Source organism: Palaemon carinicauda, chromosome 5 (assembly GCF_036898095.1).
Source record: "Palaemon carinicauda isolate YSFRI2023 chromosome 5, ASM3689809v2, whole genome shotgun sequence".
Taxonomy (NCBI): Eukaryota; Metazoa; Arthropoda; class Malacostraca; order Decapoda; family Palaemonidae; genus Palaemon; species Palaemon carinicauda.
Genome location: NC_090729.1, coordinates 192,532,139 through 192,545,180, shown reverse-complemented (window position 1 = coordinate 192,545,180; position 13,042 = coordinate 192,532,139). Strand labels below are relative to the sequence as shown.

General features: G+C 37.8%; 1 protein-coding gene across 1 annotated transcript in view; it reads left to right on the top strand.

Moving 5' to 3' along the window:
• The window catches only part of LOC137641302 (uncharacterized), a 33,445-nt gene that overhangs the window by 4,806 nt on the left and 15,597 nt on the right, over window positions 1-13,042 (top strand). The window contains exons 2-7 of the mRNA XM_068373730.1: window positions 2,354-2,572; window positions 5,840-5,959; window positions 7,109-7,251; window positions 12,056-12,224; window positions 12,526-12,755; window positions 12,904-12,946. Coding sequence (XP_068229831.1) covers window positions 2,354-2,572; window positions 5,840-5,959; window positions 7,109-7,251; window positions 12,056-12,224; window positions 12,526-12,755; window positions 12,904-12,946 — 924 coding nt within the window. The remainder of the gene's footprint in view (window positions 1-2,353; window positions 2,573-5,839; window positions 5,960-7,108; window positions 7,252-12,055; window positions 12,225-12,525; window positions 12,756-12,903; window positions 12,947-13,042) is intronic.

Below are 13,042 nucleotides of genomic sequence, written 5' to 3'. Positions count from 1 at the left end.
CTGCTTTATAAAATTAACCCACATGGTCATCATCCCCTTTCCTGAGCTTCCTATTTTCTAAAGCCACTTTATGGCAATGATCACATATTGTATTTAATATTAAAGGCTTAGGTTTAAAGGCCACTCATGAATGGCAGAGGCAAGAGAGAGTGACATTGCCCTATCAAGCAGGACAATGTCCTAGAGACTGACCATAAGCGCCCAAGCCCCTCTCCACCCAAGCTAGGGATAAGAATGGCCACAGCCAGGCAATGGCTGTTGAGGACTCAGCAGGTAGACTTATAGGCTGCCCCGAAACCCCCCATCTTTAGCTTACAAGGATGGTGAGGTTGCAGAGACCAAAGGAACTAACGAGTTTGAGGGAGAGACTTTTATTTGGAAAAGCAGGATGTTATGAGCCCCATAAGGGCTCCAACAAGGAAAATAGCCCAGTGAGGAAAGGAAACAAGGAAACAGATAGAATAATGTGCCCGAGTGCACTCTCACTTAAGAACTCTAACCCAAGACAGTGGAAGGATATTATACAGAGACTATGGAACTACTCAAGAGCAGTGAATAATGCGGAAACCACACTCTCGAACGAATAACCTAGCCAGCCGGATGTAGTTAGGAAAAGGAGAGGGGTGAGAAGGGTTGAATGTGTGTGCGTAAGCTGCATATCTATCTAAATATATAGCCGTCATTTTCTACTGGTCGCGTACAGTAGTGTGGGAATAATAAGAGACAATTACAGTTATTTTCAAATAAAATTAAAGTCTCTGATAAAACGAGAAGTTGCAATTGGAAATTCATTCACAGTTTTTTCTGTAATAAAATTCTCTAAATTCAGCGTCCTTCTATCTCTAAGAAATTCTCCTCCAGCATTTTAAACGAAAACAAATACTGCATAAAAAAGGCACTGCAAAAATTTGACAAAGAAAAACCCACTGAAAAAAAAAAAATCATGATAAAGAAATTTTTTTTTCTTAATTCAACATAAAGGAAAAAAAACTGCTAAAAATTAGGACGAACATAAAACTAACTTTAAAAAACATGTAAAGGAAAAAATACATTTAAACATTATACCCTATAGAAAAACCTGGTGGAATTTATTATTATCATTATTACTAGCTAAGCTACAGCCCTAGTTGGAAAAGCAAGATGCTATAAGCACAAGGGCTCCAAAAAAGAAAAAATAACCCAGTGAGGAAAGGAAATAAGGAAATAAATGAACGATATAAGAAGTAATGAACAGTCAAAATAAAGAAACGGAACAGAAAATTACCTAAAAAAATAAAAAATTACGATTGAAGAAAAACTGAAAAAAAATTACATAAAAGTGAAAATAAAATACGAACGTAAGAAAAAAATCATGAAAAAATATGACCTAACAATGAAAAATACGACCGTAGGAAAGAACACTGAAAAAATATGACTTAAACGGAAAAATACGACATTAAGAAAAAAACAGAAAAAATTCGACCTAAAACATAAAAACATACGACCGAAAGATTTAAAAAAAAAAAATATATCCTTACTAAAAATACCCAACAAAATACAACCTAAAATAAAAAAAAAATAAAAATATGCCATATATATACATATAAAATTTATTAGTTATTACTTCATCCTCAGTTTCAAAATACAACCTAAAAGTGTAAACAAATACCATGTGTGTATTATATATATATATATATATATATATATATATACAGTATATATATATATATATATATATATATATATATACAGTATATATATATATATATATATATATATGTATATATATATATATATATATATATATGTGTGTGTATATATATATATATATGTATATATATATATATATATATATATATATATATATATATGTATATATATACACACACACACATATATATATATGTATATATAATTTATTAGTTATTACTACATCCTCAGTTTCAAAATATAACCTAGAATTATAAACAAATACCATATATATATATATATATATATATATATATATATATATATATATATATAATTTATTAGTTATTCCTTCATATTCAGTTTCAAAATATAACCTAAAATTATAAACAAATACCATATATATATATATATATATATATATATATATATATATATATATAATTTATTAGTTATTCCTTCATCTTTAATTTCAAAATATAACCTAAAATTATAAACAAATACCATATATATATATATATATATATATATATATATATATATATATATATATATATATATATATATATATATAATCTATTAGTTATTCCTTCATCCTCAGTTTCAAAATATAACATAAAATTATAAACAAATACCATAAATATATATATTAAAATATTTATTAAATTTTTCCTTTCACCCTCAGTTTCCAGCATCGAAACGACAAGCTTTCCAGCTGCTGTTAGCAATGCTAGCCGTCTCACTCACGGTTGCGATGACAGCCCCAAGGGAAGAGGAAGAACCCTTGAAATACTGCCAGAAAGCGATCAGGAACTGTCGTCTGAAAACGAACTGGGAGGATCTCGATGGACAGCGATTTGTTAATCTGAACATCTCTTGCTTTTGCGAAAGCGACGAACCGGAGGTTGGTTTAATATTGATTGATTGATTGATTGATTTAAAAGTTTTCAGGCATCCTGGCATCTAAGGGCATTGACGCCGAGGTTTTTAATAGTGATGATGTGAATGATAATGAATTGTAAAAAATATACAATTTCAAAATAATTAAAAATTAAAGTTATAAAAAGAAGGCACTTTACGAGGGTGAAATACAAGCAAATGTCTGAATGGGAAAAATAGTAATTATAAATATGTTTGTTAATGTTTTTTCGTTTTTTTTTATGTTGATAATGTGAATAATAAATTATAAAAATAATACAATTAAAAATAATTAAAAATTAAAGTTTAAAAAAAGAAAGCAGTTTACGAGAGTGATAAACAAGCAAATGTTTGAATAGGAAAAATAGTAATTATAAAAAATGTTTTTTTAATGTTTTTTTAGTTTTTTTGGTTGAATGTTGATAATGTGAACAATAAATTTTTTAAAATTATTTCAATTTAAAAAAAAGATAAAAAATTTAAATAAAGAAGTCAGTTTACGAGGGTGAAAAACAAGCAAATGTTTGAATGGGAATAATAGTAATTATAAAAAATGTTTGCTATTTTTTTTTTTTTTTTTGCATGTTGATAATGTGAATAATAATAAATTATAAAAAATTACAATTTAAAACAAAATTAAAAATGATAAAAAAGAAGTCAGTTTACGAGGGTGAAAAACAAGCAAATATTTGAATGGGAAAAATAGTAATTATAAAAAATGTTTGTTAATGTTTTTTTTTTTTTAAATCAATGGAAAGCATTTGCTTCTTGCCTTTCATTTATGACACAACGTCCTTTCCTATATAAATTAATATTTTCTGTAAGTTTTGTATAAAGAAATATATATCTCGGGCCATATAGTATGAAATAAAAGATCTTTTTAATGAATTATCTAACAAGTGAAGATATTTTAACAGTAGCTTTAACAGACATTTATGTCACTCATTTCCATAATGACAATAGGTAAGATAAATGTAAGTGTACTTTCCTATTTAAAGTAACAAGATTATTCTATGCACCTATTGCATAAAGAAAGAAAAATATCTCTTGGGCCTTAGAGTGCTTTGGTATGCGATCTCATTTCAATCCACGGCGAAGCAAGAACCATTAGATTTTTCTTTAAAACAAAATATGTATATATATGTATGTATATATATATATATATATATATATATATATATATATATATATATATATATATATATATATATATATATATATTATATACCTGGAATAATTATCTAAGAAGTAATAATCAATCATTGATGTTAGCTTGCAAAACAGCTCAACATTACCGCTTGCCAGTACATACGAAGCATGATGTTTTTATTTATCTATATATATATATACATACATATATATATATATATATATATATATATATATATATATATATATATATATATATATATATATATATATATTTACATATAAAATATATATATATATATATGTATGTATATTTACATATATATATATATATATATATATATTTATATATATATATATATATATATATATATATATATATATATATATATATATCACACTCACTCACTAAATCCCGTCCGGAATTCTCCGGGTTGGGTCCTGCATCTGATATCGCCATTCTCTCCAGAGACTCCTATCCAATGCCATCTGTGCCAGCTGCTGAAGTGTCTCACCTCCATTTGCTTTCTTGAAGGTTTTCACCCATGTATCTCTTGGTCGTCCTCTCGGTCTATTTCCGGCCACTTGACCATGAAGCACTATCTTTGGCCATCTGTCCTGTTCCATCCTCTGTACATGCCCAAACCATCTCCACTGAATATCTTCCACTCTAATCAGAATTGTGTCCTCAACACCAGCCATTTCTCTCACTCTCTCGTTCGTAATTCTGTCCTCCCATCTTACACCACAGATTCTTCTCAGGCATTTCATTTCAAAGGCTAATAACTTTTTCTCTTCTCTCTTCTTCAGTATCCAGCATTCAGCACCGTATATCACTGTGGGGATTACTATTGCTCTTAATAGCCTAATTTTCAACCTAAGGGATATATTTCTATCTTTCCAGATTCTTCTTAGCCTTCCAAATGATTTCTGGCCACTTGAGATTCGGTCTTGAATTGCTCTTTCCATCTTTCCATCTGCTGTGAAAAACACTCCTAAATATTTAAACTCATTGACTTGTTCCACTTCTCCCTCTGATAGCTGTATTTCTAAGGCCTCTCTCTGGCGTCCAATTTTCATACTTTTGGTTTTCTCTCTATTTATCACTAATTCATACCTACTGCACTGCTCCTCCACCATTCTCAACACTCTGAAGTTCCTCCTTAGTTTCTGCTAAAAGCACTATGTCATCTGCATACCTCATATTAGATATTTTTGTCCCTCCTATATCTATGCCACCCTCATAATCTCCAAGTGCCATTCTCATTACCCATTCCAAGTATAGGTTGAAGAGGTGTGGTGATAGTGGGCAACCCTGTATATATATATATATATATATATATATATATATATATATGTATATATATATATATATATATATATATTTACATATATATATATACATATATATATATATATATATATATATGTATATATATATATATATATATATATATATATATATATATATATATATATTTACATATATATATACATATATATATATATATATATACATATATATATATATATATATATATGTAAATATATATAATATATAATATATATATATATATATATATATATATATATATATATATATATATATTTGCGAGTGAAGCGAGCGCACGGCGAAGCAAGAACCATTAGATTTTCTATATTTTTTTTTAACATATCAAAAATATTGAGACCGCATACCAAAGCAAAAAAATTATTTCTGAGATCACGCCATAATTGAGATGGCACACCAAAAACGGCACCCATTAATCTATAATAAAAATCTATCTCGATCTTGCAAATCCCCCTACAGGATTTTTTTGCCTATTGAATTTTTTTTTTTTTCCTTATTGAAAATATTGAGACCGCACACGAAAGCAAAAGAATGATTTCTGAGATCACGCCATAAATGAGATCGCACACCAATCTATAATAATAATAATAATAATAATAATACCCCTGGATACAATCCACTTTATAGCTCAAAGGCAGGCACTCGGGATGGTAAAGATTAAAGGAAATAGGGAGAAAGAGAAGCACAGAAGAAGAATAAAAGAGGGGCAGACCCTCTTGCGATATTAGAGAATTGATATTATTATTCCCACAGGACGTTTGGGAAGCCTTGGAAGAAGTGAGCCATCACAAATGCACCGCCGTTCCGATGAATGACGACTACAAGGTTAATCATTCCTCCATTCACATCACCGGATGCAACATCAACAAGGAGGTAATGAAGATGTTCGACGATGTTTTGGTGTGACGTCATTATAGAACGAAGAGAGAATTTGTTCTATTAATATTTTTAATATTAATTTTAATCGTTTCAATAATAATATAATTCTAATCATTTCAATGATACTTTTTCTAATCTTTTCAAAAATATTGTTTTAATCTGAAAATTTCAATAATAATAATTCCAATCATTTCAATATCAATAATTCTAATCAGTTCAATCATAATGATTATCATTATTTCAATAATACTAATTCTAATCATTTCAATTTTAATCATTCTAAACATTTCAATAATACTAATTCTAATAATTTCAATAATACTAATTCTAATCATTTCAATAAATTCATTATTATTAATTTCTATAATAAAAAATTTAATGCTACTTAAGAGTTCGAAAACAATTACGGAAGTACAATTGAACACAGGAATTCATGGCACACCTTGATCAGTAGAAACGCACCCCGTCACACCCTTACTGGGCGGCGAGTTCTTGTGCATACCCCTACTCACCACCTAATACATCTCTCCCTACACTATCGGTTTGATTAATTACCACGCAGTAAGGGTGTAACACAATGTACTTGAGAGCGGGGTGTGCCAGGATTACCCTGTCCAACTGTACATCTTTCAAATACGACTCAAGAGCGAGGTGTGCCAGGAACACCCATGTCCAACTGTACATCTTTCAAATACGATTTATTTACATAACCGAATGATAAAAGCTCAAAATTATTTTTCACTCAAGGGGTTAACTACTGCACTGTAATTATTTCCCAACCAGTGGCTACTTTCCTCTTGGTAAGGGTAGAAGAGAGACTTTTTATCTATTGCAAGCAACTCTTCTAAAACAAGGACACTCCAAAAATCAAACCATTGTTCTCTAGTCTTGGGTAGTGCCATAGCTTCTGTACTATTTCTCACACTGTCTTGAATTATAGTTCTCTTGCTTGAGGGTACATTCGGGCACACTATTCTACCTGTTTACTTATTTTCTATTCTCACTGGGCTATTTTTTCCAGTTGGAACCCTTGGGCTTATAATATGCTTCACTACTAGGGTTGTAGTAGTAGTAGTGGTAGTAGTAGTAGTAGTAGTAATAACAATAATAATAATAATAATAATAATAATCTATTTTCGTCAGGTCTTCCCTCTGGCAGTTATGCAATTGGCCCGTCGGTCAGATCACCTGGAGTTCGTCCTGAACCAGTGCCCTTACGTTCGCTTTGGAATGCTTACCAAAGAGCAAAGAAGAGTGCCACGACTCTCCGTCTCTTTCAAAGACAGGTCAGTACACTAGAATGATTTCCTTTCGACAGTTTTGCTTAATTTTATAAGTTTAATTCATGCCATTGTTACACAAAGAACACTTGATCTGTCTCTGTTGTGGGTACGCGTATCCCAGTGAAATACAAAATATTAAGTCAATATTAATCTCTCTAATACTCTCATACACTTTAAGAGCATTAACTTTCTTTTTTAATAATCTTTCATGCGCAAGAAAACGCACATACAGGACAGGGTTCCTAATTTTTTTTCAAACATAACCCTTCATGTCCATAAGGGATAGCTTTTTGGGGTCTTATATCTATTGGTATGTTTTTCAAATGTCATATCTATTGGTATGTTTTTCAAATGGCATATCTATTGGTATGTTTTTCAAATGGCATATCTATTGGTATGTTTATCAAATCAGAATTACAGCTTAGCTTGATAAATATCAGTTATAATAAGCAAAACAATTCCTCCATAGATTGTAATTTCCGTTCTATCATTGCCAAAAACACACATACAGGACAGGGTTCCTATTTTTTCCAAATACTGTATAACCTTTTCAGCCCATATGGTATAGCTTACCTTTTTCGGTCTTATCATATCTTTTTAAATCAGGATTGCAGCTTAGCTTGATAAATAACAGTAATTCTTCTTCACCCAAGGGGTTAACTACTGCACTGTAATTATTGTTCAGTGGCTATTTTCCTCTTGGTTAGGGTAGAAGAGATTCTTTAGCTAAGGTAGGCAGCTCTTCTAGAAGGACACTCCAAAATCAAACCATTGTTCTCTAGTCTAGGGTAGTGCCATAGCCTCTATACCATGGTCTTCCACTGTCTCTTAGGTTAGAGTTCTCTTGCTTGAGGGTACACTTGGGCACACTATTCTATCTAATTTCTATTCCTCTTGTTTTGTTAGTTTTTATAGTTTATATTGGAAATATCAAAAATTTTAAATAATTTTTATTTTTCCTAACATACTTACCGAGAACTACTTTCTTGGAGTCACTTGTGATTCCCTCAATCTCGACCAAGGTTTTTCCCGCCGTTACCCCCCTTACTCCGCTTTACATAGGCTTACCCCCGCCGCCAGAGAATGCGCCCTGAGGGCAGGATTAGGGCAGGTCACTGCTTCTCTGGGTCAGCGTCCTCATTAAGTTCGTCGCTTAGCCCAACTTGGCAATGGAAGGATGGCACTCGGGGACGGAAGGGAGGGCCATTACCCGAAAGTAGTTCTCGGTAAGTATGTTAGGAAAAATAAAAATTATTTAAAATTTTTGATTTGTTCCAACACAAAATACTTACCGAGAACTACTTTCTTGGACACTTATACTTTAGGAGGCGGGAGTGCTATTCTGACACTTGACTCGGCACATATTGCCTAGAGGGCTATGGAATGCGGGGCCTATCAGAGTGCGGAGTGAGGGTAACTGCGGAACCTTACGCTATTATCTAAGACTCACCTCTTAAAATATCTTCTGGCGATTTTCTCCTGATGTAGTCGCGAAGAATTTGTTCACCGTTGGGGACAGCTTCTGGCCTACCTCTACACAGCTTGGAGGGCGGCAATGACTGTCCCAATGGAGAACCCGTCCAAGGATTTTCTTGAATAATCCTTGAGGTAGTGGGCAGTAAAGGTCAACTGGTGCGACCAAGTGCCTGCCTGCAGGATCTGCCCCACCGCCATGTTTCTCTCAAAGGCCAAGGAGGTGCTCAGACCCCTGATGTCATGGGGGCGGGGAGTGCCTGGCACTGCCATTCTATCCTCTTCATAGGTTCTAGCGATGACTTGTCTCAGCCAGAAGGAAATGGTGTTCTTGGAAACTTGTTTCCTATTAACACCTGTGGAAACGAAGAGGTTTCTGATACCTGGTCGGAGATGAGCTGTCCTTTCCAGGTATTTTCTGAGCGTCCGTACTGGGCATAACTTCAAGTCTTCCGTAATGCCCGTCTTGGGAATGGCCAGAATTGAGAAACCTTCAAACCTCGGGTCCCAGACTGCTGGGTTCTGAGTCTTCGCCACAAAGGAGGGCACGAACCTGAAGGACACTTCTTTCCACCCTTTGGAGTGCGAAACGTCGTAAGACAGACCATGGATCTCGCCCACTCTCTTAGCCGAAGCTAAGGCTAGCAAGAAGACGGTCTTGAGGGTGAGGTCTTTGTCCCCGATATCTTTCAGGGGTTCAAAGGGAGGAAGACTTAGCATCTTCAAGACCTTGGCTAGGTCCCACCTGGGCACTCTCCTAGCTTGAGGGGGGCAGGATTGCTCGAAACTCCTAATCAGCATCGCTATGTGTCTCGGGGTCCCCAGGTCGATGCCTTTCAGGAGGAAGACTTGGCCTAAAGAGAAGGAAACCGGGGCTGACGAGGCCCTTTCGTCTGAGCTGCCTTGTCCTAGGATGTCCAAGGCCGGGTCCACTGTACAGGGGCCTGGGCGCCGCCCTTCTGGAATGTATACTTTCCCTTGTGCTTTGAGGCCCTGGAGCAGTTTCGAGGCACTCTGGGACTTGGGGGCTTCCGTATTGCTGGCCACCAAGTTGTCTGTGTACTCTTGTCCTAGTACTAGGTCTGGGGCAAGAGGAAGGGCCAGGGAGGACTTTGGAAGGGTGGCGTGATGGGTAATTCTCAGGAGGCTTGATCTCCAGGAATCCCCCTTAGGCGCCGAGGGTTCTGTAATCCCATGGTGCCTCCTGATGAGGCCCACCACTCTTCTGTATGCGGAGTCCTCCGACGGGGGAGCTTCTCCTCCGTCAGCCGAGGCCTCGGCCTGGAGTGGGGGCGCCGGGTTGCTGGTTCGGCAGACCGGTCGTCCCGCCCTTGGGTCCAGGGGGGCCGACCTGTAACCGTAGGGAGCTCTGTAAGAGGGTGGATCTCGCTGCAAGGTGGGTACCACCGGCTCAGGGAGGGCCCTCGGTTGCCCGAAGGCTCTGGAAGCGGAAGTCACGGTCCCGGTGGGCTGACCCGACAACGGGAACCGTTCCTTCTTACTCGATGACCGCACCAGCTGGGCTGGTTCGGTCAGGCTGCCTGCAAAGAAGCTCGTTTCCCCCCGCTGGGCGGGGTGAACCGGAGGCCTCGAGGACTTATGCTTCTGTGAGAGGTCTTTCCTGCGTGCCAGGTCGCGCGGTTCTAGGCTGTGCGTAGAGAGCGGCAGCCTAGACGCACGTTCACTGGAACGAGGGTCTGGTGAATGGAGCCTCTTGGACTCTCCTGAAGGTACGTAGACCCAGGCGCCCCCGGGAGAGACATTTCTCCTATACTTACGGGAATGGGAGCGGGAGCGCTTCTTGCTAGGCCGCGACCTTGACTTAGAGCGGGAATGTTCGCTCTCGGACAGCTCCCTTCTCCTGCGTCGTTTCCCCCTGACTTCTTCCTCGGAGGATGAGTCTACCTCTGACGAGTCCGACGGCGCCACGTTCCTCGCGTAACGGCTGCTAGCGTGATCCGCGGGGGAATTTCCTCGCCGCCGGGCGTCCGAGATCGAATGCTGGAGGAAGTCCTCGGGAACCGCCGTGGAGATCGTCGGCACAGAGTCTAATCTATCCATGCCAGGGGGCCAGGGGTCCAGGGTCACGTCCATTCTTAGCGGTGACCTCCCTGGCGTCTTTGGCAACTTCCACCCGAAGGCATCGCTACTCGGGCGGCGAACTCTAGTTTGGCTGTCCCCTGGCGGGGGAGAGCCCGACGCACCGGCCCACGAGGGCGGAGGAGACTCTGAAACAACAACACTGCCCCATACGGGGTCTTCAGAGGACGCGTGGCCCCCCACCACAAGGCCTGACTCACCCGAAGCACTACCGGACCCTTCGTTAGCCCTAGAGGGGCCCGCCCTTGGTTCTTCCCTCGCACTGGATTCCCTGGGAAGAACGCCTTGACTTTCTACAACACTGGAGGCTTCTTGCCCTCTCCTCTGCGAAGGAGACGGAGAAGCCGAGGCTTCGTCGGACCGATCACTGGCCGACGGTAACAAAGAAATGACACTAATCTTCCTGGGGGAACGCTTAGAAGATTTCTTCTTTTTGGTACCGTAGCATACCCACTGGATATCATCCCAACTTACGCACTCCGGACACGTGTCCGCGGAGGAGCAAACTTTCCCCCTACACGTGGAACAAAGGGAGTGAGGGTCTACCTCTGGCTTTGAGAGGAAAGCCCCACACGACTTTCCGGCTCTAGGCCCAGGGCAACGGCGCACATGCTCCATCATTCGCACACGAATGGCACAACACTAGTGAGCTATACGTACACTGGGGATGTACACAGGGAGAACGCACTGTAACACTTGCGAATAACGCACTACGCAAAAACACAAGTCCCCACGCTGGAAACACGTGGAACACAAACGCGCCAAAGGATCGAGAGAGACGAGAGTGAGCTGTGTACTGCTCACGACCAAGGAACTTAATGAGGACGCTGACCCAGAGAAGCAGTGACCTGCCCTAATCCTGCCCTCAGGGCACATTCTCTGGCGGCGGGGGTAAGCCTATGTAGAGCGGAGTAAGGGGGGTAACGGCGGGAAAAACCTTGGTCGAGATTGAGGGAATCACAAGTGACTCCAAGAAAGTAGTTCTCGGTAAGTATTTTGTGTTGAAACAAATTTATTTTAATGTTATTGCTCTTAGAATATTTTATTTTTCCTAGTTTCCTTTCTTCACTGGGCTATTTTCCCTGTTGGAGCCCTTTGGCTTATAGCATCCTGCTTTTCCAACTAGGGTTGTAACTTAACAAGTAATAATAATAATAATAATAATAATAATAATAATAATAATAATAAGCAAAACAATTCCTCCATAGATTAATTTCCTATCTATCATTGCCAGCAAGCTAAGTGGATTACCCAGAGGGTGGCTCGTGAACGCTGAGAAGATGGACGTTCAGATTGAAGGTTGCGATATTGCGATTGTGGAGCCGAAGGCAATTTCTGGATTTACAGATGGCGATGACGTCAGCATTGAGATCCGGAATACTAATATATCTACTGTACAAAACGTAAGTCTGTTATCAAAAGTTGATTTTACATTTTTCTCTGATTAATTACTGAAGTTACTGAATGCAATTATCCATAACATATGTAAATATGCGATTTAAAGCTGGATTGTCAATTTCAAAATATTTCAGATAAGAAATTAATTTCTCTAAATCAAATCTGTTATTTAAGGGAACAATATAGATAAATATCAAATTCGATTAGATTTATGTATGGTATATACATTATATAGTAATAGTTGGAAGAGGTTTTTGTTGTTGTTGTTGTTGTTGTTGTAACGATATCATTCCACCTCGCCAACAGTGGGCTTTCCAACTCCCTCCATTGGGAACCCTGACCATCAAAGACAGTAGAGTGACAACCTGGAGCAAATCAGGATACGAAGGAGGTTCAGAGGTCAACCTCAGTGGGGTCACCTTCGCCCGAGTCTTAGTGGACGGTTTCAACCTACATGGAGTCAAGTCTTTCAACATGACCGATTGCAATGTTGCAGAGCTGTCGGCAGAGGCCATCACGGACAACGATAGACAAGGGTAAGTGATTGATTGATTGATTGATTGATTGATTATTCTAGCTTCAGAGATGTTTCACTGTTCAAGTGCTGAAGGTAAGTAGGCTACATTATGACTTTTATTTCTATTTTTGTGTTTTGGCTTTCTTGTACTATTTTGATGGGTACAGGAAAGGGATGATCGGATTCTGTACATTCAACAACAAACAGAGAGTATAGTAATATACAGGGCAGTGATAATACGAAACGTGATATATCAAGTACTCTCTCTCTCTCTCTCTCTCTCTCTCTCTCTCTCTCTCTCTCTCT